At 42.8% G+C, this 26,126-nt stretch overlaps 1 protein-coding gene across 1 annotated transcript in view; it reads left to right on the top strand.

Annotated features, from left to right (window-relative positions):
- Positions 1 to 271: 271 nt before the first annotated feature.
- CORO1C (coronin 1C) overlaps positions 272 to 26,126 on the top strand; it is a gene marked incomplete at both ends in the record, with an annotated part of 43,014 nt that continues 17,159 nt past the window's right edge. Inside the window, 5 exon segments of the mRNA XM_084253764.1 lie at positions 272 to 365; positions 368 to 387; positions 391 to 406; positions 1,578 to 1,777; positions 20,334 to 20,456. Coding sequence (XP_084109890.1) covers positions 272 to 365; positions 368 to 387; positions 391 to 406; positions 1,578 to 1,777; positions 20,334 to 20,456 — 453 coding nt within the window.

Genomic DNA, 26,126 nt, shown 5'->3' with positions numbered 1-26,126 from the left:
TGATACAGTCCTTTCTTCTTCTGTGTTAACTTACTTTTGAAACACTCACTAGTGGAGATTGTAGCTTTTGCTAACTCCCGCAGATGGTTGTGTGAGGAAAGGGGTCCTGAGACTACTGGCTGTACATTGGCTTGTATATGGATGTGCTTTCCTTTTGACTTTCCCCACTTTGTGGGAGCTGTCTTGCCTACTGTGCTTGGGAGGTATTCATACTGTTTAACAAATGCAGGACCCCGGCCAAGTGCAGGCATCTCTGTACCTAGTACTCTGCATGTATGGTCCTGACAGTCAGCTGGAAAGGTCTGGCAGCTGGGCTAGGAGCTCTGCCTGCCAAGGGTCTGTTGCCTCAGCCCAGCCACATGCCCCAGGGTTGCAGAGAGGCCACTTTAGCACATGTCTTGGAAGGGAAGACGGAGGTTCTGGCAAAAATAAATTCTTTCCCTTTGCATTTAGCAATAGGCTCAGGGCCATGCGGAAGTAAATCAGAGAATTGGCAGCAGTCCACCATATGTCCCATTGGCGTGAGTGGACAGGTGTTAGCTCTCTGCTGCACACAGGGTCAGAAGGACTGGAGTTCGTTCAGCTGAGTCATCAAGGTTTGACCAGATTTCCTTTCCACCTATGTTTTCTCCAGGTCCCTCCCTCCTAGTCAGTGTGAGCAGAGATGTCCTGCTTTAGCAGACAGGCAAATGACAGTGAGCACAGTCTAGGAAACCTCCGTCAGGTGGGGCCTGGTTAGCCAAAGCACGAAGCTTTCATTGCCTGTGGGTATCAGACAATCTAGTAGACTATTCTGAAATGACCTCTGAGGAAGCCCAGGTAGCATCAGTTCAGTGTCACCCCGCTACCCCCCGCCCCAGGTTCCCTGGTTTACTTGGAAAGTAACTGTGGAGAATGAGCAACTCTCTCATGACCTCCATCCTGGTTTTGTCCCCCTTCTAAGCTCTTCTTCCCACTGTCTAGCTGCTGTTGCCATGGTCGTCACGGCCTCTCTGTGCCTCACTTTTAGCTTCTCCCCTTGGGTTTTCTGCGACATGTTGTTAGTTGGGCTTGTGGATACGCTTGTGAGCAGGCACAGCGCTCAGGCAGAGTGCTGATGTCTGGGGAAAATGTCTAAAAACAGAGAAATTACCTTGGCAGACAGGAAAAAGCCACTGTTTCATAACTTGCATGGGGATTTTCTTTAGTTTCACATCTCCCATATAACTTCACCTTGGAATTTTCTTATCTGTACGCGTAGTGGGAAGGGTTGAAGTGAATCATCTTTCAGTTCCCACCCTACCTTTAGGGGCTAATTTTTGCCTTGATCTTATTCCTGAAATTAAAACTGATGAACTGTTTCTGAATCTTGAATTAGGAATTTCTCATTTCCCTGTAATTCTTTCCCTGACGCATTTTGTAGTTTTCTCTGGGTATGCACTGCTAAAGGAAATTGGGATTTGTTATTTGGCTACTTTTTAGGAGAGCAGACAAAATGCCATTGCATTCTGTTTTTTCCTACTTTGAGCTTTTCATTTGTAAAAGTAAAGCTTGCAGGTAGGTGTATAAATTTTAATGTAATCTTTGCTCTTCTACAGACACGATGAGGCGAGTGGTACGACAGAGCAAGTTTCGGCATGTCTTTGGACAAGCGGTGAAAAATGACCAGTGTTATGATGACATCCGGGTTTCGCGTGTGACCTGGGATAGTTCCTTTTGCGCTGTCAATCCCAGATTTGTTGCCATAATCATAGAAGCGAGTGGGGGAGGAGCGTTCCTTGTGCTCCCTTTGCACAAGGTAAGTAATCTGACTTTCCATCCTGTTGGACATCTGTTGTCTCTGTTTGCTCCTTCATAGATTGAGTTTGGCGACTGATAGCTCGCTGAGAACTCGGTGACGCCCAGACCGTCAGACTCTGATGTAACTGAGGTTAAGTCCCACACACCTTACTAACCACATCAGTTTTTCTGTAACAGCGATCATTAAACAGAATGGTGAGCTCTGTTCTGGGCATGTCCTCTGTGGATGAAAAAGACTCTTAGAATGATGCTGTGAGCATGAGCAAGCACACATGATTTGGCTAGTAATCTTCCAGTTTTCACAAAGTTTTCCCAAAATGTGCAATTTTAAAAAGTTATGTTTTTAAATGGGCAGAAATATGTAATATAATCTCTCTGTTGGTGAAGTCATGAGAACTGAGACTTTTTGGTTTTTTGAATGGTAAATAGGGCAAGAGCTCAAGAAAATGTTCCAAAACAATGCACGCTTCTAGCCCGGACAATAGTAAGTTCCAGCGTGGGACCTAAGGAGTGTCAGCAAGTGGTCGAAATTAAGGAGCTTACTGAAAGTGGTTCCATGTGACCGTCAACTTCATAGACTTCCCAATCCTCGAGGCCTCCTCCCAATGTTATCCTTCTAGACCGCCCTCTCCAAATGGGGGAGAAGATGGGAAATCTGTGGTTTTCTGACTGTTCTTGAATGTTGTAGATGAAAACTATAGTTGCTTCAAAAGGAAATCCCAGAATTGCGGATAATGGGGGTGAGGGGCTGTGAAGAGATCTGAAAAGAGTCACTTTCTCATTAGTTTTTAGGAGGAAAATGAGTTGAGTGAGTCCTGAGTGCTAATTAGTGATAAGGGCTCAGCGCTGGTGAGGATGCAGATGTTGGGTCATGTTCTAGCCGTTTCCAATCTGCTGAGAACGGTGGGGCCCCTGCAGCCGAGCCATGCATATTAGGGTGCGTCTTGTCATAATGGGACCATGTGATTCTGAAAGGGATTACAATAAAGTGAATTTCTGTCAGAGTATTGTTTCCCATTATATTTTGGTGTGTCTTCCTTAGGAAAGCTCTCACTGGGAAAACTTCCAATTCTCTTGTACTTTTCTTTCTTCTCAGATGCTCACGACTAACTTGTTTTAATTTAGCATCTGATTTTTACTCTAGTGGCCTGATTCACGTGATATTACACAATAGAACCATCTCGTTGTAGAAATGGGAGGTGGAGGCCTTCAAGGAACACATTTGTTAAGTGTTTTCAAATGTGCCATCTTACTGATAAAGTTGTTGATCATTTTTAAATTGAAATTTAATTTTCTACTTGGATACTTTTATGTCTGTGGAGAAAAATGCTCTTAGAATAATACATTACACTATAATAGCTGTGTTTACCTGATTTTGGAGTGGGAGCTTGAATTTAATGCCTGTTGTATTTGTTTCCTACAACTCTGTAGTTTGTTATCAAGAGCAAAGAGCATATGGAAAACTGACTTTTTAGTGGTGGGTTTTTATGACTGACAAGGCGCCTCAGCTTGTCAGCCAAGACCAGGCACTGGAGCACTGTGATCTGTTTTGGAGTTGTCTTTATTCCCCCTTTTTATAGACTGAGGGATAAATTTAAGACCTTTTTTTCTTCAAAGACATGGAACAAGTCAATTAAGAAGCCCAAAATAAACATTTGAATGGCTAATCTCTGAGTTCAGACAGTTCTCTTCAAGTTCCACTTCCACAAAAGGCTGTGGGAGTCCATCTTTGCTGTTACAAACCCTGGGAAACTTTTGAGTTTCATTTATACCATTTAAGGGAGACCCCAAGCTAACTGGATCTTATGATTTGGTTTTCACTCACACTAAGTGGCCTGCAGACAATAGATTTTAGCATTCTGTTCTTTAACCAGCTGTGCAGGAACTCGGGTAGAGTAAGTTGCTTTAAATGTAATCATGTTTGGATAAAGTACTGGTGTTTGAGTTGCCCCACGGGCTGTCTTTCCTGGGCTGCATACTGTCTGTGTGACTTTGCTCCTTAAATACTAATTTGTTTTGGAGGTGACCTTGGCGTATAAACTAGGTTACACCCATTGGAAAAAAGGTCAAAATGTGGGGCGGTTGGCTTTTTTAATCGACAGGTTGACATATACTGTGTGGGGTTGTAAAATGTGTGTATGTAGTCCTGAGGGTCAGTGTAGCATAGAGGAAAGAACTTGGGTCTAGGAGTTGGGGAGCCTGCGATGTTCAGTTCTGGTTGAGTCACTGATCAGTAGTGGGACATTTATGTGTCACTCTCTCCCCTTGCTCTAGAGGTGGAATATTAAAGTGAGTTTCTGCCTTGGAAATATTGGATATCTCAGAAATATCTTTCATCTTCTATGATTCTTAATTATAAAATGACTTCTAGTGCAGCTGGTTTGGTACCCAAAATTCAGCAAAGGAAATACTGTCATTCTAGTTTTTCCTTCCTTAGTGCCAGTACATAACTTTGGAAAGTTTTTACTCATGGCTGCTTTTCCACCAAGGTCAAGGCTGAGCCCTGCCCAGGAAGGGAATGAGGGGGTCTTGTGGCCCATCTAGGCAGTTCTGTGCCTGCGAAGCTCTTGGGAGGACCTGGTGTGGTGGGAGGGCCTGAAGCCCGTAACCTCTGGAGTGACAGGTGACACTCCTGTTTCTTTTCTTCCTGGGACCCTGTCTCTTGACTAGTTACTACCTAGGCTGGGCATCGGTAACTTCTAGAAAATAGAACCACGTTCTCCATTGTCAAGAAGCCTGTGTTTGCGTCTGCCTCATGGTTGTGGTATTACCAAGACTATTTGATAAGGATTATAAGTTTTACATTTTTACAGGTGATATTGTACATACAAGTCTTCATTGTTCTCCTACTGTTGGCATGTGGTCAGGTGGCTCGCTCCTCTGGAGGTGCTGGGTCTGCCGGGTGGGTCTCTGCCTCCAAGAGCGCTTGCTTCTAGTTTTTGTTGCGGTCATTTCCCAATCTACCCCAGAAGACTGCGGGACTGAGGTGTTTGTCTCCTCTTTAAGCGCTGCCTTGAAAGAGAAATGTGATAGGTGTTCTAAGTACATGGTGAACCCATTAATCCTAATACAAGACTGTGTCCTGGAAAAGAAATTTCTACAACTTCAGTGTCTTGGCAACTTTGAAATAGTTTTATAATAATATCCTGCTTTTGCTTAAATGCAAAAAAAAAAAAAAGCCTTATTCCCACATATGATATGATATAAAGTGATGCTTGAAATCAGATTGCAGGAGGCAACGCTCTAGGTGTGTGTTAGGCCCCAGCATGTGTTACAAGCGGTCTGGGATCACTTCAAACATGAACTGTAGGAGATTTGGCTGGTTTTTAAAGGACTACATCAGAGACTTCTGTAGTACTTCCCCCCTCCCGTTTTTCTTTCTGGCAGGTTTGTCTTGGTGATACTTGGGGGCTCTGTAGATATTAATAATGCCTTAAGATGTAAGGCTGCCATTTGCAAACATGGCCTACCATGAATTTCTTTTCAAAGCCAGCTAGTGTCCACAGTAAGTAGCTCTTATTAGTGCAGCCTCATGAGACTTGTGGTTAGTTTCTGGGTCAGTCACAGTCTGTGTCTTCCAGGACTTGGAATTGAAAGTGGAAAGAGAGTAGGGACAAGTACATTAAGCACACACACAGCAGGAGGTAAGTCAGGAAGGAATGTGTATATTTTAAGTGTATGGTTTATGAGGTTTTTGTTAGGAAGGCTTTATTAGAGAAAGTGGGATTTTAAGAAATCACTGCTAGAGGAATATGGGGAGTACTTCGCCCTGAGGTGGTGTGACTCAGGATCTTTTGTGCTGCTCCCACAAGCTGTGGCATGCTGTTCTGTCATGATTTTTCAAGGTGTGGCTTAGAACATTTTCTTACTCTTTGGTCTTTCAGAGGATGAATAATAGCAGTCTTGCTGAGCAGAAGTTGGCTTTGTGGTTTTGGCTCCAGGGATTCTTTTTTTTCCTTTCCCACAACTGCACTTGATTTCAGCCCCCTGTGCAGGCTACCACGTGGGCGTGAATAGGCCTCTTCTGTGCAGACTAGCCACACTCGTGATGTGAGGCTGAGGCCTCCCCATTCTTGTTGTGAATGACGGTGGTGGCTCACACAAGCACCCACAGGGATTGTGGGTAGGTGCTTATATGCATGTGCACACACTCCAAAACGTCAGCTCACACTGAAACTATCAATCCTAATTTAAACAATAAGGGTGGGGGAGTTGGTTAGAGTATATGCTCTTGATCTCTTAACATTCTCTTGATGGAGGATGCACACTGGAGGGTCCTTTCTCTTCTGGTTGCTTTCTCCCTTGGCTGCCCTTCCTTTGGGGTATTGGAGTGATGGCTAATTTCATCCTGCCAGTAATTGCCTTGGAGAGCACATCTCTGCCCTGCGCCCTAATGGGATGGGTGTGGCCAGGTCTCTGTTAATCTTTGGGTCACTATCTGCTTCCCCCTCCTCCTCCTGGCTTCACTGGTATAGCTGTACAGTCCTTTTTCTACACAGTCGCATTTCTACCATTTGTTACAGGAACTGTGTTGGAACCATTTGGAGTTTTGCTTTATGTCTGTGAACCACCTTTTCAGTTTTGTCGTCTTTCTCAGCTTGGGTCCTGTGAGAGAATTCAGCCCTGTGGAAAATCATGGCACATAGCTCTCCCTTTTAGATGCATAGGAGAGAAATTAATTCTTTATGCACAGTTGCTGCCTTAGGGCTTGAGGATTTAATTCATTTATGAAATCAGAGTTGACAACAGCTGCTTCAGAGTGTTTTCAGTTGTATTTATTGAGAAAGAAATTCCTGATTTATTTGAGTCAGTATTTTAAATGTCTCTTCTTACCGTTCGATATCCAGTCTGTGTTCCCTTTGACTTGTTGAGACAGAGGAAATCATCCTGTGGGTTCCTCTGGCTGCCTGTCCATGTGTCTGTAGTCCACAAGCTGCAAATCACATTGTATTATGATGATTATCTTTAGCCACTTAACAGATAAGAGTGATGTGCTCTTAATCTCTTGACATTCTTCCCTTGGATGGAGGAACCAAACTGGATGGGTATTTGTGATTCTTGGGACAGGGTCTGTACCAAATCTGGTAAAATCTTGGTACCAAAATCTGACCTTGTGTGGTACGCAGTCTCCAAAGGGTCTCCTGTGAATCTCACTGTATTCATGATTCTCTGGGGCCCCTCCCACATTAAGGAAATTTGACCTGTGTAGAATCGATGAAATGTGACTTCTGAGACTGCCATGTTATGAGGGCACTCAGATGACTCTGCAGAGAGATCCGTAGGAACCCCCACTAACAGCTAGCACCACTTTACTAGCCTGTGAGTGAGCCAGTCCAAAAGTGGATCCTCACAGCCCCAGCTGACACCTGGGGTGAGGACAGTGCAGATAAGTTGCTCTTGAACTCTTGAAACTCAGAAACTGTGAGATAATAATGTTTATTGTTTTAAGCAGTATATATATATATATATATATATATATATATATATATACACTTACTGTTTCAGGGTGGCTTGTTAAGCTGCAGTTGATAACTAATCATGTAATACATGTATTCTTAGAATAAAGTAACTTACTAATTATTTTAGGTCACACAGTTCATAAATAATTCACGAAGAGCATTTAAAATGTCTTCTGGTGTTTTTAAATATTCTTTCTTTCTCTCCTTTAAAAAAATTATGTGGATATACAAATTCATATAGGTATAACGTCCTTAAATAAATCTTAAAATGAATAATTGAGGCATCCTCTACAGTAGCAAAAGAAAGTTAAATGAAATGGCAAGATACGGTTATTCTGTCTTTCCTGATACTGTCATATGGCCTAAAAATGTTATGAGGTCATAATCACCATCTTATGTGTATCTTTAAATTATGTTACTGGTTTTTTGGAAAAGCCTGCAATGTTAGCATCGATGGTGAGACTAAAGGTGGTTTTAGTTTCTTCTTTATAATTATCTGTACTTAAATTGTTTACAATCAACTTATTACATGTAAAAATTATATTAAAAAAGCATTATTAGTAATACTACCAAAGCATAATAAAGAGCTGATTAAGCTTTAGTGAAATCTAAAATTTAAAAAACCGTGTTCCTTTGTTCACATGCTCATTCCTTAGACCATTGGGTGCCTGCTCTGTGCCAGGACCTCTGTTGGGTTTTGCTCTTATAAAGCTCTGATAACAGTTGACCTTAATCTCTCCAGTGGGGCATGATGTGTGTGCCTGAAGTGCTCTGGCACCACTGCGTGAGAGAGAAGTTCCAGTGGAGGCTCTACAGTCATGCAAGACATCACAGAGAATGTTCCACTGCAGTTGAGGTTTCCCCTGTCTGTAGGAGCTAGTGGTAAGACAGAAGAGGGGCCTCCATTTCACCACACCAATGAGTCGAAAGCGGCGCTGTGTTCCTAAAAGTGGAAGCCTTGTTGCCCCTTCAGACTCGCGGGTCTCTGGGAGTTTAGATGACTTTCTGTTATTGGAGAGATGGGATATTGAATGGAGTCTCTGATGAACTGAAGAATAGCTGTTTGGTAGAAAATCACATTTCTTCGCTCTTCCCCACCCTGTTCACTTCCATTGTGTATCATGCAGAATTGGTGCTTTCCTTGGTTGTTAGGTGAAGAAGAACCAGTATGAGCAGCGTTCTATATTTTCAGATTATTGCTATAACTGGATCTTTTCTCTGGCTTATCTTCCAGAAAGTGACTTCATGTCATATTCGTAAAAATGAGATGCCAAAATGACATCAGAATCTGCTTGGAGAGTCCGCTTCTAAGTGAAATCTCCATTTTTTGTACACAATAAGGTTGCTGTCCTACATTTGCAGGAATAGAACCTCAGATGGGGTGATTGCCCAGAGCTGTGGGGTCTTTCATGGATTAGAACGTAGGTCTCTTAGTCTTTATTTGATTTGTGCATGTGTATTTTTGATTAACAACCCCCAACCCCCACTGAATGTGTAAGTTTTAGAACTGTGGTCTAATTGACAACACTTAATCCTTTGCATTCTTTCTCTGGATTAGAAGGCTTAATAATAAAAACACTCGCTTGTCAGGGTTTTGAGTCTGTCAGCTTGGAGAATTGTCTTCAGGCTTGCAAAGTACTTGCTCTATACCATGCCTTGTGAGGAGGCAGCGCCAATGGTGGCATCGCAGCAGTTCACATCATTGAGGGTTTCCTTTAAGTGCCAGGCGCCGTGCTGATAAGTGCCTTCTTTCATGGACTAGTTCAAAAGGAATGGCAGTCTCCCGATGGTGCTTTTCTCTGTGACCCTCAGTCACTGCCAGCACCTGCTGGATTTGCATTGGCTGCATCTCCCCCTTACTGTACACTGCTGACAGGCGATCTCCTCCCACAAGTAGCGGTGCTCCGTGCCGGACAAGCAGAGCCATGCCAGTGGCCCTTTGTACAGATGTGGACATTTGGCACATAGTGGCTTGGGTGTTATGGGCCGGGGATTTAATCCGTGCCAGTGTCCTATGCGTCCCTGCACGCTGCTCCCCACCTCCTCAAATAGATGCTGTCTGTCCATGCCTGGCACCTTAAACTGTCAATTGTATGGGCCATGAAAGACTGGGAGGCAGGGTGGGGGTGGGGGGGTGCAGAGGGAGGGCACCAGGTGCAGAACAATGACTTCCAAATTATGTCACGAGCTGCCAGCCACACGAGCACTGCACGGCCTCATTACCACATGAAGTGCCACAGAAGGGCCTTTTCATTTTCTCCCAGTGACTGTGTCTCCACAGTTTTGCTGGGGGATGGGAGGGGGACACCCTACTCACCCCCAATTAACAATGGAGCACAAAGTCCTGGCAGAAGGAACCTCACAATGTACCCCGGGGCTATTTTTGATTACAGTGCCTGTGACTCAGAGTGTGCCCTGGCAGATGATGGCTTCCACACGCCCTTCCCTCCCCCTTCCCTCCCCCTCCCCCTTGGAGATGAGCAGGCTCCCTGTCCTTTGTGCGTTTCCTCGGCCAGCTTCTGCTGCTGCTGCAGTTCACTGATATGTCCACAGCAGCCGGCCCGCAGGCCTGACAGGGCTCTGACAGTGGTTTTTACCATATATGGCCATCAGAGCTCTGGGGCTGTCAGCCGGCCAGGATCATTTCCTTCCTTTGCTTTGATTGGCTGCACAGCTCAGAGAATGGTGGGATCTGGGAATGTGTGGTGAAGGGAAGCCACTGAGTCAAGTGTAAAGAACGTTTAACTCTTTCCTGGTTTCCTGGAGCATGAGTCTCACTGAGCACACAGGTAGGTGCTTGCAGGCCCTCAGTGTATAAACGTTGACGGCCCACGTCTGGAAAGGTGGCAAAGACAAGGCTTCTGAATACAGATTGCTGGAGAATTTCGCCTTATAACCCTGTTCTGTGCATTTTCTGCTCCCGTCCATTGGACTGCCTGTGTGGTTAGGGGTGGGGCCTGAGCCGACCTGGGGGAGGGCTGAGCTGGGGGGGCAGCGAGAGCATGAGAGCACGTGTTGGCTTTCGCAGAGGAATGGTGACCTGGGTTTCTTTGCTGGCTGAGCTTAAGTCTTGGGTAAATGATACGCTACTGAATTGGACCTACCCCCTGGTCCTCTCGTTTGTTTACAACCTCCGCAAGATGTGAGATGCCGAGGTCTGAGATGCCGAGGTCCTGCAGTCCAAGGCGTTTACCTAAAGAAATGTTGTAGTAGTTTGCTTTTCGTCCCCATTTCAAGGAGGGTGGGTTTTTACTCTGAGTCTTGTGGTAAATCAGGTTAGCGGGGATTGGAGGGAGTGTCTCTGATTCATTCACAGAGGGCCCACCTGGGAGCAACCTCCAGTGTACGAGGGCTCAGCAACCGGTGACTCCTTTCTGATTTGATATCCAATGCTTTGCTTTAATATCCTATATTTGCACTCACAATTATTTATAGCTCTTTTGGTTTCCAGTTTTTGCTGTCAAGCTGAATTTTGTTTTGACTGGGTTCTACCTCATCTTAGGTCCCCAGTTTTTGTTTGTTCTGACACCAGAAGCATCACATGGACTTATTTGTCTGTATTGATGAGATTTTCACTTTGTAAATTTTTTGTTAAGTCAGAAAGTTCGGAAATATTGTGGTCTCTCTGGTTGCTATTACATTTACTTCAGTGAGAAAATGTTAACTCTCACTTTTTTATTTTCTGATAACAAAATATTCGTATTTTTGCAGTAACTTTCCTCAGGTTCTGACTGGACTTTAAAAATAGTCAATTTGACATGGAACCCAGATTTTAAAGAGGAACCTGTGATACCAGAATGATTAGCTTGGCTTTTTCCCTGGTGCCCCGAGAGTCTGTTGCGCTTCTGCGCTCGGGCAGGTGAGGTCTGTGCAGAATGATGCTGCCTCTCCCCGATGTGGCCTCTCCCCGGCAGCTTTCGTGCTCACTGGCTTTACAGAAGCAGGTGATCCAATCTGTCCTCCTTGTTCCACGGATCCTGTCTTACACCCAGCTTGGTGTTTCGGTTCCCTTAAAGTAAAACCACCTCAGAATGTTCTAGTCCTGGGCCTTGAACCTCAGTCTCGGTGACCACCCTGCCAACAAGGCGCACGCAGGGCTTCAGTCTCTGGCTGCTCAGGATCCGTGGTCGGGGCATCTGTGCCACGCTCACCACCAGCGGGCAGTCACGACAGCACCTCCCTGTGGAGCGGCAAAGATGTGTCGCCAAAATAGCACCGCTGCAGGGAAAAGACATTGAAAACAAAAAAAGGAAAACCCACTTCAGCCTTTTCGGATGTCTTTGAACTGTGCACAGTGTGAATGGAGCCCTTATGCCTGGGTTGAAAACTTTTCCTTTGCTTCCAAGCACATGTTTAACTTAGCCATTCTTGCTGAGAGGTCAAGAATTATCAATGCCGGTAAAAAAGATAATTTATGGACCATATAATGAACACATTGAACTTGGACAAAATGATTTTCATGAGCGTGCTTTCTCAAATGAAAATATGTCTGAATACGAAGTAGGGGTGAGCAGTTTGGAAAGGCTTCAACTATACCTTGTTCTTTGAGTCAGGATGCGGTGAGGGCTGTTTAGGCTCTTACCTCTGAGAGTGGGGTAACCAGCTGGGTAATAAGTACAGATTCTAATAGAGATTAGAAGATGGCTTTGTAATGCGATGGCTGCAGGTTAGAAGTTGAAAAAGCCGCGGGGAGCCGCTGTGCTGCACTGGATAGGGGAGACCATGCATTGAGCAGTAGAAACTTGCTGTCCTAGAAGAGTTTGGGCTCTCTGATTAAGTTCCAGAATATAAATTGGAAAGAAATTACATGTGGACTGTCTTGAGCATCCTAAAGGGGAACTGGGTTGCGAAGCTGCCCGTGGCCTCTGCAGCACCAGTTCGATCCCCGGCTGCTCCCTGGCCACCAGAGGAGGGACCCACATGGCACGCAGACCTCTCCTGCCGCCCGCTGCTCCCCTCAGCAGTGTACTTCAGTTCTTCTGCCTGTTCTGCTCCCCGCTCTGGCTCTGGTGAATTCTCTCACCCTCCCATGCTTCTGACTGTACCCAGTGCTTGTATAAATAAATAAATAACTTAAAAAAAAGGAACATTTGCTTTGAATGATAAATTGTTTCACTTTGTGGAAACAAGGTGCATATGAAGAAGCGCAAGAAGGGCTGGGACTTCACAGGCGAGTGAGCAGGTGACCAGGTTAGTCCTTAGCGAGGGCCAGTAGCACCTTCTCCTAATATTGAGGAAGCTGCATGAAGGGGCCACTCTTACATTAAGAAACAGTCATTCTGCATGATTTTGAATCTAACATGTAGGTCATACTGGCAGGATCTCAGTGTGAATTTTGTGGGTTTGGGAAGATGAAAATGTCTCCAGGTACACCTGCAACAACATTAGTTCCCTAAAAGTATATCTGAGTGGAACCCCTTTGTAGAAACATATCTGTGAGGAATGCTCTGTATCTATTTGTTTGTATATATTTAGAGTTTTTTTTTTTTAATTGCATAGTATTTACTGCCTCTGCATGTAGGGCAAATGCACCTCTTACGTACGGATTCCTTTTCAAAATGAGGTGCGAGAAATAAACAAAATACTGTTAGATGTGGAAGCAGTTGTGGTTTCCATTGAAACTGTTGAGAAATATCCTTACAACTAAACACGTCATTTCATAAGAGTTCACTGAATTTAATTGTTTAAGGAGGAGTGTTTTTATAGTTATTTGAAATTATGAACTTTCCTTTTTAGAGCAATTAGATAAAGTTATGTATTCACCGATGTTTTGATTCTCTCTCTCTCGCTTAACCTCCTGCCCACTGGAGGAAAGGGCTGCCTCCCTCTGTGGGTTTAGTGGCAGCTTCAGTCTTCAGGAGCTTAACTAAGCATTTTTGGCCGCTTTGAAATTTTTGAGGACTTTCCCCAAACCCAAAGCAAATGAGAGTGCTGATATCTAGGAGATTTTCTGCCTCCGAGAGGGTGGCTAACTGGATCACGTCAAAGCATCAACCTCAGTGCAGACCAACCCCGTGGAAATCGTGCCGTCACGTCTCTCGTGCCAGCTGCACATGCTCCCAGGGGCCGAGTTATCCCCCTGGCTCATGTTGCTTGGCCCCTGGCGAGCTACTGGATATTTTAGATAATGATGCCTGTGAGCCAGCGCCCTGACCTGTTTGTCTAAAGTCCCACACATATAGGAACTGAGCTCTAGGCCAGAACCTTTGGGCACCTTGCTGGTGGCCATTTTCGGCCCTTGTATTGACTTGCAGGTAATTCCCACCACTTGGAGTTTTTGCTAGAGAAGTACAGTAAAGCTCTTTCATGACATGTGACCGGGACTAGTAAGTAATCAATAAATTAAAAGTTTAGTCTAAATGGCTAATTGTTCTCAGCTAAGCTTCCAGTTCCATGCTAGAAAAGTCGAAACATTCCCCATGATGCAAGTGAGGTGGCACTTCCTTAATGAAACCATGGCCTGACTTGTTAAGAGATGAAATTATTCTGTATATAAGTCTTGAAAATTGATGAGTGTTCTCAAATCACTGTTTAGTCAACGAAGATCATAAAGACCAGCATTAAAAGCTGGTAACTCTTCCTCCCAGCCTCAGCATCATCTACCCTTGCTGCTTAGAGGTACAGGTACCCCTTGTGGCAGCAGGTCTTGGTGGCTCTTTCTGAGGGCCCCCTCACAGCTGAGAGGGTCAGCTATGGACTCCTTGGTTTATTCACTGGATGATAAATGAGTCTATGTCCTGGGTATGAATGAGAAATTCATTCTCATTAGATCCTACTGCAGAGTCTTTCAGAAATGATGTGTCCTTGTCTTAGTCACACAAGGTCATTGTTGAATGCTCGCCTTCAGTCTCAGTGGATTTGAACTCTCGGCCGTTTGTAATTGCTCACTTCCTACCTTTTAATAATATATAGTCTTTGGGTGAAATGTGTTTTTGTGCCTTTCTTCTGATTTGATTTTGTGGTGGGTAAGAAGACATCGGAGGTATGGGCCCTTGAAAGCAAGATTGCTGATCTTGACTGTGTGTTGTGAGCATCCTCTGTGTCAAATGATCAGTGTATATTTAAATTCTAATTTTCCCTCACATTTTCTTCTCCTTTTTGTTCCTTTGTCACTACTAGACATTTAGCTGGTCCCTTTCTGTTGAACTGTTATATGCTGCTGCTCTCCCTGTTTTGATTTGTTGTAAGGATTTGTGATGATGTCACAGCCAAAGGAAGCAGCTGTTTGCAAGATTTTTTTTTATTAACTCTGTGTGTCTCATGACCAACTGCCAATAATGTCAACATTACTTCTGTGGCATTCATGCAGACCCAGGGGCATAGTGGAGATTTTATTTCCCTATGAAAATCTAGTATGGATGGTCAGTGATATTTCAGATCTCTGCTTCTTGAATTTTTCTGTACCTCAGTTTATTTAGAAAATGAAGATAATAAAGTTGCTGTATCATAAAAGTAGTGAGAAGGCAGATAAAAAGATCTGCAGTTTCTAGTATGTAATGTAAGGGCTCTAAAAGTATGTGCTATTGTTATTTTTTTTGTCTTTGATACAGAGCAAGGGAAGGTGACAGTTGCCTTTAAATGACATTCATGTGCCCAAGGAAATGTTCTGATTGTAGTGCTTTCATGCCATACACTTTTGGGGGCCCCTTGAGTGGCAGAACTGCTGATTGCTATTGTTAGATATCTTATTTGACAGAAGAATACTGATGAATAACTATTAACTTTTAGCCAGGGTTGCTTAATTGTAACCTAAGGAGAAAACCATGCAGTAAGCCTCTCAGTATGTAATTCAGAACAACTAGTATTAATTCTTCCAGATTCCCCTCAGAATTGCCTTATGTCTGAGCAAAAGCTCTTCTTAGCCCAGATTGGGGAAGAAACAAAAAAACAAAACAAAAAACCACAATTCTTTGGTGTCCTGGGAAGTTCAGAGTTCAGTGACTGTGCTTTACCATAAGAAATGCCATATGAAGTTTGCTGGGGAGAGTAAAAAATAAAACAATTCGGATAGAAAAACCTTTCCCCTTGGAAGCAAAGACTTTTTAAATGTAAGGTTAGTAACACCATATTGATGTTTCTCAACTTTATTAAATTGAAAAAACAAATCAAACCTAGGACACTCATGTACTCACCCGCAAGATTAAACAGATGTTAATATTTTGCCGTGTTTGTTTCATAATCTGTCTTTTTCAAAAACACTAAGACATAACAGATGTAGCTAAAATACCATTCCCTCTTTCCTTCTCTCCTTCACCAGAGGTAATTGTTTTCTCGAAGTGAGTATAGATCATATTTTTGTCCTTACTACACCTGTATCTATAATACAAACTATTACTTTGGTGTGTGAAACTTTCATGTGATATTTATTCCTGTAACAAAGGACAGTTAGCTTCTGCTTTTTTCACTCACTATTCCCAACAGAACTGTGATTAATCTCCAGCTGGTGCAAAATGTGGGAGAGTTTCTCTTAACCAGACCACAGGCCCGCGGGCAGGCGGGCGGGCATCCTCACCTCTGCTTCCAGATTTCTCGGAAAAGAAGCTGTAGCAGGGTAGTCTGCCATGAATGCTTTTTCTGAGTTCCTCTTTTCCAAGCTCCACTTGTGTTCTGTTTCTTTGGACTTCTACTTTTTAACACCAGTTTTCTTAGTTATAAAATGTTACCTGTGTCATTTGCAGTTCCCCGGCTGCCAGAGAGATGGCTAGCTCTTCATGTATCTGCTGAGCTTTCAGTGCCCCCCGGACTCCCCTGCTCACACCTTTGCTAGTCGTCCACTTCGGTGGTTTGCGGGCCTGGTGAACTGTTTCTGTAAATGTTATAGAGTGATGTTAAATTTTTTTTTTGTAAGCTTAACTTTCTGCACGGTGACATTAATCTTTAAAAAAGTATATTTGTTCTACTACAGCTACCTATGTGTATATATTTATACATATGTATGTATTTCTTCTTTCTATTGGGTTGAATGAGGTTTTTTTTCCCTCTGTAATTTCTGCCTACCTCCTGCTCACTCCACATGCTTTCAGAAGTTAAACATTGTCTTTCCCTTTAGTGTTTTTACTCTTATTTTAATATACTCACATGACTTAATCTAAAGCCAGTTCTATCTTTCTACCTTTCTCTAGAGAAGGACCCTGAAACCTTTGAACACTGATTATCTCTCTTATCTTACGTATTAGTAATTTTGTTCTGCTTTGTTTTACATGTACTCCAGTTAGTCATAATTCCCTCTATTTTATATAGCCTGCTTAAATAACCTCATTTACAGTTCTTTTTTGGTTCCCTGTCGCTTTGGTATCACAGTTCTTCTAGTTCACTTTCTTTTTTTTTTTAAACTTCTTTTTCTTTTCTTTCTTTCTTTTTTTTTTTTTAAGATTTATTTATTTATTTATACAAGCACTGGGTACAGTCAGAAGCGCTGGAGGGTGAGAGAACCCACCAGAGCCAGACCGGGGAGCAGAGCAGGCAGAAGGACCGAAGTACACTGCTGAGGGGAGCAGCAGGTGGCAGGAGAGGTCTGCGCGCCATGTGGGACCCTCCTCTTGTGGCCGGGGAGCAGCCGGGGATCGAACCGGCGCTGCAGAGGCTGTGGGCAGCTTCGCAACCCAGCACTCAACCGCTGTGCCACTGGGGAGGCCCTAGTTCACTTTCTTTTCCTGAAATAAGTCCTTTATTTCTTTAAAGTCTATAAATTCTCTCTTTTTGTTTGAAGTATCTTTTGTTTGTTTTTGGCCATCACTTTTGAATAATAGTTTATCTGGGTATGGAATGCAAGGGTGGTGGTTTTTCCTAGCATTTATGAAATATTTCCTCTTAAGTCTTTGTTTCTGTAATTGCTTTTGAGAAGTCTGCCCACAGCCAGCCAAATTATTCTCTCTGTGGGTAATCTGTCTTTTCTCCCTGGTTGCTTTTGAGACTTTTCTTTTTTCTCTAGGTGTTCTAAATTACATCAGGATGTTAATAGATGTGGATTTACTTTTCCTTATACTGTGCCTCTTTAAATTTGAAGATTTATGACGTTAGTTGAACCTGGAAAATTTCCTAACCATTGTCCTCTCAGTTTTTTTTTTTTTTTTTTTAAAGATTTATTTATTTATTTATACAAGCATTGGGTACAGTCAGGAGCGCTGGAGGGTGAGAGAATTCACCAGAGCCAGAGCGGGGAGCAGAGCAAGCAGAAGGACCGAAGGACACTGCTGAGGGGAGCAGTGGGCGGCAGGAGAGGTCTGCGTGCCATGTGGGACCCTCCTCCTGTGGCCGGGGAGCAGCCGGGGATTGAACCGGCGCTGCAAAGGCTGCGGGCAGCTTCGCAACCCAGCGCTCAACCACTGCGCCACCAGGGAGGCCCTGTCCCCTCAGTTTTTTGTTCTCTTATAGTCTCTTTATTTTCTCCTTCTAAAACGTCTATTTAAATGCGTGTCAGGCCTCATCTTGGCCTCCCTGTTTCAGAAGGTTTAAATTATGAAATAGCACATGTTCAAAAGAGTATAGCTATAGTTTAGATAGTAATAATATAGTATAATATATACATTAATATATAACATTATAACAATATACTATATAATATTATAATATTATCATTATAAAATGGGTTCACCAACAGCAGCTGAGCCATCACAGATTACCAGGGTTACTAGCTCCAGGGTAGAGTACGCACCTGAATTTTATAAGGATGAAGTAAGAGAACTAGGTAAAGTCACCTAGCTTAGGTGCTTAGTAGCAGTTCCTTTTTAAAGGAAAGACATAATCAGGATATAGTAGAGTGGATTGTAGAAGTTGTTAATTTTTCACTAGCACTTATTGAACATAACCAGTGCTAGGCCTGTACCAGGTGTTTTACCTTGATTGACTCAATTAATTCTCACATAAGCTCTTAAAAAATGAACTCTAATGTTCTCATTGTACAGTTGAGGAGCTAAGGCTGAAAGATGGAGTAATTTGGCAGGGGCTTCCTAGCTATTGTAGAAAGCAGCACAAACTCAGCTCCAGACAGGCTGGTTCTCCTTGATTTGTGCTTCACCACCTATAAATAACCTGTGTTGCCCCTGTTTATAACACCTGGATCCTATATGATACTGTGTTTTATTGGCATTTTCTTTTTATTAATTCCTTTTCTAGTGATGCAAATTAGGAGATCCAAGCTGACTTTAATTAGTTTTGCAAGGGGAAAAAGGAGCACGTGAAAAAAACCTCAGGCCTCGGTTCTCCAGATAGGACCATCTTCATATCTCAGCTTAGATGTAACCTTTCTCAACAAAAGTGCTCGCAAAGACAACGAGCCCCAGAAACATGGTCGCATGCCCTTCTGTCTTCCCGCCACTCCTGTGCCTGTGCTGGCAGAGCGTGTCTCAGGCTGCAGTGTAACCGACAGTTGAAATAGATTCCTTGCTCAGCCAGCACAGGGCTACCCCGTTCACTTCTTATCTCCACTCAGCACAGTGTCTAGTTTGTAAATGTTCACAAATAATACATATTTGCTAGTTCTTAATCATGAAGTCAATTAATATATGCTAGAAGAATAATAAATGAGTTTTTTATTGAGTATTCACTACATTTTAAGTCCTATGATTAAATTGTTTATGCGCGTATACAAATAATTATAATACTAAGTTATGATTTGCCTAAAAATGTTCTTTTTAGTTTTCACATTATTCCCGGGAGAGAAGTGTCATTTTACAGATGATGAGTTGAAGCTCAGAGAGATTACCTGATTTTGTAAGGTCACATACTGTTCAAGCAATTTAAACCAATAACTCTCTGGCTCTGGGGCCTGTGATCGTGGCATGTTAGCACGCTCCTTCCCTGGAGATTCCCACAGTTGAGTCAAAGTGGAAATATCATAGAATTTATTGACCTTGAAAAATTGCCAGAAAACACCCCAGTGTGACAACTTGCAGCAGCAGCAACAGATGGACTTGGGGGTGTGGTATAGTGGGCCTTTCTGTAGGCCTGCTTTTAGAGCCTATAGAACCTGAGCATCAGCTGACCCTAACCTGTTTAAAAGAGGAAGTAGCCTTTGTGCACTTGGACAATAGCAGTTGTTTTGTTTGACTCACTTATTCTGATAAGCCAGATTGGCTTATTAGAGTCAAATGTTTAACAGGAGCAAATTGAAGGTTGCTTATCACCAGCAATAAAAACTGTATTAATGAGGGCCTCCCCTGGTGGCGCAGTGGTTGAGCGCTGGGCTGCGAAGCTGCCTGCAGCCTCTGCAGGGCCGGTTCTATCCCCGGCTGCTCCCCGGCCACCGGAGGAGGGTCCCACATGGCACGCAGACCTCTCCTGCGGCCCGCTGCTCCCCTCAGCAGTGTACTTCATCAGTCTGCCTGTTCTGTTCCCCGCTCTGGCTCTGGTGAATTCTCTCACCCTCCCGCGCTTCTGACTATACCCAGTGCATGTATAAATAAATAAATAAATCTTTTTTAAAAAAAAAAATAAAAAAAAAAAACTGTATTAATGAGATATGGAACTGAATAATGACTGACATCAAAGTGAGTGTTGACCACATGGTCTGACTGGCATTTTTGTTAATCGAGGGCAGTAGAGACCAACAGATTAAAATATAGAATATCCTTTAGCTTTTAAGTAATAGCTAAAACTTTTCTTTAACTTTGCTTGTTCACAGTGTCATTCATTTCCAGAAGTGTTATTTTACATAGTTAAGGATATTAGTGTATTGCAAATTATATTTTACATATTGAATAATACCAATTTTTTTTACATTGAGTTTTTTATTGAGATAACATTGACTTAGAATGCTGCGTTATAATACGAATTTTTTTATAGTAAAAACAACTGTAACATGCCATATGTAAAATATAATCATGGAATTTGGGGGGAAAAAACTTTTGTAGTCTCTTTTACTAAATCTATTAATACAGTGGTTCTGTAAATTTGGATCCTTTTAACTTGGTGGAGCTTAATAGTAGCTCTTTCCAGAAATGAAAGGTGACAGTTCTTAGAATTGACATCGACCAATATGAATGCCACCACATTGGACGCCTAAGAGTTTTGGTGGGAATACAGGAGAAACGGGCCTGAGAAAACACACAAACTCTGTGGCATTGATGTGCGTAATAGGTCTGTTCTCTCTTTCAGACTGGCCGTATCGACAAATCCTACCCGACAGTATGTGGCCACACAGGACCGGTGCTGGATATAGACTGGTGCCCACACAACGATCAGGTCATCGCCAGTGGCTCGGAGGACTGCACGGTCATGGTGAGCTCCCGGGGTTGGGGGGCGTTGGACCAGGCCAGTGAGGCTGCCTGATGCTTTCCAGAGTGTATGTGGACAGACTCGAAAAGCAGAAAATCATAGCAATTTCAATTGACCATTGAAATGTACAAGGATTTTATCAACATTAAAGTTTAACTATAGACAAGCCTTCTATAACCCCTTACATTGAGTGGTACTATATTATCTTTCTACTGTGTGTGTGTACATGCTATTTGACAGTTGAAATATGTGCTCTGTGGGAAGATTTTAGGGAAAGTAAAAGGACTTTTCCAATAATTCTGTGAATGCCCTGGGACCATATTCTCCCTACCCCACCCCCACAGACCACTACCACCAAAGAGAAAAACACTGCTCGCGTGAATAGTATATTAGTGAGGTAGGATGCCAAAGGTTATACAGATAAAATGGAATGTGTGACTGATACGGAGATAGTGACCAGTTTTTGTAAGTGCTTATCTCCAAGCTTGCATCAGAAGGTGTGTTCTGTCTAGTGGACCCTGGTTCAGACAGTCCCTTACATGCAGGTACATGAACAGCTTGAAGATTTTTAAAGTTAAGTTCTTTACATTCCTTTGTTTAGATTCCAAAAACAAGCTGTGTGTGAAACCAGGCTTTGGGTGACTTTCTGATATAAAAGCTGCTCGTCTTCTTAGCCTTAAAATGTAATCATTCATTTAGATCAGTTTTTAATCATAGCCTGAAATATGTTGAAATGGTTAGGCACAGCACAGACTGGGGTGCTGAAAAAGTGAAGTCGGTCCCTAATGCACTTGCCAGCAGTCTCACACAACAGGTGGGCAGCTTGGGGGATTACCCTGCTTTTTATTTCCCTTTTCATTTTTTTTGTGGAATGAACCAAACTGAAAAACATTGTTTGGAATGCTTGATTAATTAAAATTATTTTACATAAACAAATTAATTCCTGAAATATGTCATTTAAACATTTATCCATTTTTTCTCATGGACTTTTGGCTGAGGATAACTCCTGTAATCTCATCATTTTGGCAGCCAAAGCATATTAAAGAAATATGCTGCTGTTAAAAGGAATTGTTCCATTTAATGTGCCTTGCTAAATTGATCGTTTTAATGGTGGCAGACATATTTTTCTAAGGAAAAGGAACATTACTTAGTTAGATTGATGCCAACTCCATTTTTAACCTTTCTTGAAAATGCAGGTTTAATCTTTGTTTCCAGCATTAACATTTAAAAAAAATCTGTATTATAAAGCGCACTAAACAGTTACATGAAGATGTTAATTAAGAAGTTGAGTGATTTATTACAAAGTGACCTGTACCAACCTGGTCAAGAAATGGAACTTTCCTGGCCGCCGACATTCTCATGTGCCCTGTCTTGTCCTCTAGCTCCCTCTAAAGCTAACCAGTGTCCCCACGGCTTTAGTATATATACCATTGCCTTTCTTTGTGGTTTTCTGTGCATCTTTGGACACTCTAGCTGAGTTTTGTCAATTTCAAAGTAGATTTTATTGCAGTAACATTGGTTTTTAACACTATATAGTTTTAGGAGTATGGGTCCACATCTCTTCAGAGGCGGCTGTCACCGCACCGTGCCCACCACAGCACAGTAACCCACACTTGTTCCTCCTCTGTGCTCCCATGTGCCCTCCTGGAAACTTAAGCTCTGCCATCAGAGTCCACGGGTTTGTTTCGGGTTGACGGAGGCTATTCCTTTGTTAAGTTTTCTTCTTAACCCCTGGGCTCCTCTTCCATCCTGTCTTCCTGTCTTGTCCCTGGCAGTGTATCTGTTGGAGTCTGATCCTTCACCTGTATCTTTCAGCAATCTGGATTTTACTGATCACTCTGTGGTGCAGTCCAGCATGCTCCTCTCTTCTCTGAATTCCCTGTGAATGGGCAGCTGGATCCTGAAGGGCCACCAGATTCAGGTTCCTTTCCTCTGACAAGACTGAATGAAGCTGGCTTAGGTTCTTCTGTCCAAGGCATAGGATGTCAGGACAGCTGGTTTTTATTCTTTTGATTTGTGTAGCTGTTAATGTTCAATACCTAGACCCTGCAATTCTTTAGGGGTCACAAAATGGTGATATTGAATTCTATTGTTTTCAGTATTTAACTGGTAAAATTTTATAAGAGGATACTTTCTCTTATTTACCGGCGCTAGAGGCAAGCAGGAGAGGCAAGCAGGGTAACGCTCGACTCTTTCCTTTCTTTTATCCAGTTTTCAAGGCAGCGAGTTGATTCTCTGTCAGCCCCAGAAGGTGACCGATTAGGTGCCCCTCCCCCCTTTATTTCATTGTGAGTTTATGGATTTGAACATAGTCCATGGGTTTTGATCCAGTTCCCTTCTCAAAGTTCAGATCATTCTGCCTGTCAGTGAGAGCCTTTTAAGGTTCTGGAGCCATTTTGACATGGTCCTGTAGCTTCCTCGCCAGCTGGTGTGCTGTGGTGTCCCAGGTCATCTGCACAGCCTTGTCCTACACCTCAGACCAGTCCTTTCTCTCAGAAATGATATTTTTTTAAATAGAATTTCTGGATCTTAGTCTGGGTGCTGGGAATGTTCATTGCTCCTTTTGCTTGGATGTTCGTGAGGTTTCTTTCCCTAAACATAGCAATTTTGCGAGAATATTGTCATTTGGAGTTGGTAGTCCTAGGTTCATGGTATACTCTTCCAGTGTAATATGTTTTTAAGAATTTGCAATAAAAAGGGCTAGGATATACATATATATTTAAAGATATAATGCCTTCGTAATATTAAGGCTTTATCTTAATATTTCTAGTTCAAACTGAGGTCTAGAGTTTTAACCTATTTAATATTTTATCTGTCTCCTTCCACTGAGAATCCTGGTTCTCAAGGACTAAAGATATAAAAGATATAAACATATCCTGATTTATCTCATTTGCTTTAGTATAGTGTACTTTACAATAGTTTCAGAGTAAAAATACTGTTATCACTAATTATGACTACTTAAAGACCCATGTAAACCTATGTTATCTCTGTCCTCTATTTTAAAATGATGTGCGTCTCGCTCTTCAGGATCTCTCTTCAAGGTCACGTACCTACTTAACAGCCTCTCCTAGCCTGGTGTACAAGTGACCGCACTGAGTGCTCTGTCAGCCCTTTTGCTGGTCTGCAGTCACTTGAATCATCTGAAACTCCGTTTGCAGATTGCTTAGGAAAAGCTCATGGGAACAATATTCTGAAATTTCTTCTCTGTGACCCGAGCTTGTCAATTAGTACCAATAATAGCTTGTGTGTGACCCTTATTCTGAAGGTGAGGTTTTCTGGGGATAAAATCCTTGGCTCATGGTTTTATATTTGAGTATCTAAATATATTTTTCCATATTTTTTTCGGCATTAACTGTTGCTGACAAAATTCAGATGATTAAGTTTAATTTTCTTTCCAGTACAAATCAGATGCTGCTTTCGCTCGGATGTTCATGAGGTTTCTTTCCCTAAACAAAGTAGTTTTACCAGAATATTGTCATTTGGGGTTGGTAATCCTAGGTTCAATGTATGCTCTTTCAATATAGTTTTAAGCCCTGTTTTTATTTTTCCAGAAGGTTGCCTCAAATTAAAGTTTTAGTATTTCTTCTGTGTCCTTGCCTTGTTTTTTTTTTCTTTTTTCCTCCCAAGATTGATTTATTTACGCATACAAGAGCTGGGGTACAGGCCAGAGGTGTGGGGGGTGAGAGGAGTCACCAGAGACAGAGTGGGGAGCAGAAGAGGCAGATCTACTGAAATACACTGCTGAGGGGAGCAGCGGGCAAGACTGGAGATGTCTGCTGTGCCGTGAGGGTTGCTCCCTGGCCGGCGGATCAAACTCGCCGTGGACAGCTTCGTAGGTTGCGTCTTAACCCCTGGCGCAACCAGGGAGGCCCTGGTTTTTTTTTTCTTTAGGGAATCCTGTTATCCATACACTTAATCCTCGTCACCTGTCTTCAGTCTTTGTCAGATTCTCTCCAAACCTTTTTTTTTCTAGTTCATTTCTTATAGATGGAATGTTTTCTGCTTTTTACCTGGAGAGTGGGGGAGCACTGTTTGTCAAGTTTATTTGCCCTTGGGTTCTTTCATGGCTAGTGTTCAGTTCTGTAGTCACTTTTCTTTTAATCCTAACTTTTTCTTAGCCTCTTCTGTCTTTTGAGTTTTTCAAATTCTGATTTATAATGTTCCCTGTCTTGTATTATTTTCTTGATATCTTTTATCTTGTTTTGAAATACAATTTTTATCTCTTTTTTTGAGCATCTGTTGTTAACACTCTTGTATTGTTTGTAATGACTTTTTTGAGCCACATCTCTTTTTCACCTTGGAGTAATTTTCATGTCTCATTATTATTCTATGGTTTTCAAGTTTTATGCTTTTAGAAGCTGACTTGGTTCACAGTTGTTCCAGCTTCCCAGAGCTCCCCCTTCTGTCACTGTCAGGCAGTGTTCGAAGACACGGTGACTTGCTTTCTGAGAGTTCCTGGCCTTTTTCATTCCTTTGTCCCTCTTATTTCTACCCTGCTCAGATTTGATTCCAACCCCTGGAATATTTCCTCACATGGGTCCTCTCTGTGGGGTGTAAGGGAAACATCCTTGGTTGGCTTCTAGAGGATGGAGGTCTAGATTGCAGCAGCCCCCAGCTCACCTGCTTTTGGAGAGGGCGGGCTTCTGCCCCCCACTCCTGGCTCCCGCGGGAGCCTGCCCTTCCTGGTCCCTGAGGGTGATGGCTGCCCTGTGAGTTCCCCATGCCTGGAGGTGTAATAGCTGGGTTAAGCTGCTAGTTTGTCCTCCACCTACTTGCTTTTTGGGGTAATCACCTAGTTTTCTGTGAATATTCTCCCGGGGTCTTTATTTTGTTACCCACCTGTTCTATATCTTTATGGAGGGAATTTGAGAAGATCTGAACACTCCGCTGCCATCGACATTACTCTGTTCCTTTAATGTCGGCCCTCTTTGGGGCTGCCAGACTGAACATCTTGGAAATTAAATAGTGCTTTGGGGTAAGTCCTCCTCCTAGTTTTGTTACCTTTTTTTAAAGCCCTTAAAGCTGGCACTGATATTTTAAACACTTAATGTTCCACCAATCACATATTATTATTGGGTAATTACAAGAAGCTTTTTATACCTTAGCAATTAAAATAATGTTTCAAAGAAATACTTGGTTTTCTCTTACCCCACCTGTTTCTTAATGCCTCATTTTCCACATTGCTCTCCTGAAGGTAAAAGAACACCGTACAGTAGATTGAATGGTTTTAAACACCATTTCCTTCCACTCCCATTACTTCCTTCCCTTAAAAAAAAAAAAAACCCAAACAGGAAAGCTCTCTGTAGTTTCCCAACTCTGGGGTGTTGGTCGTGGCACACGAGGTAGAGTAGAGAGCATAGCAAGGCCAAGTTGGAGGACAGAAAGGGAGACTGAGGCTAGGAGGGCTGAGCACATGCAGGTCACTTCAATGGCCTCAGCCTCAGGTGCCTTACATGTCAGAAACAAAAACCTAGTCGCGAGGGGCAAGGAAGGTGTAAATGTGTAACGAGCCGTCATTTCTGCCACTTCTGGTGTGCATGTGGAGCGGGTCCTGGCAGCGAGAACGTATCGTCGCCTTAGCAGCCATCAGTGCAAAGACTCCAGGAGAACCCGTTTACCAAAGGAACTGCGGAATGATTAAATTCACTTGAAGCTGCTTTTTGTATTTATAAT

The sequence above is a fragment of the Talpa europaea genome (assembly GCF_964194135.1).
Source record: "Talpa europaea genome assembly, chromosome: 14".
Taxonomy (NCBI): domain Eukaryota; kingdom Metazoa; phylum Chordata; class Mammalia; order Eulipotyphla; family Talpidae; genus Talpa; species Talpa europaea.
This window is presented reverse-complemented; position numbering and strand designations above follow the sequence as displayed.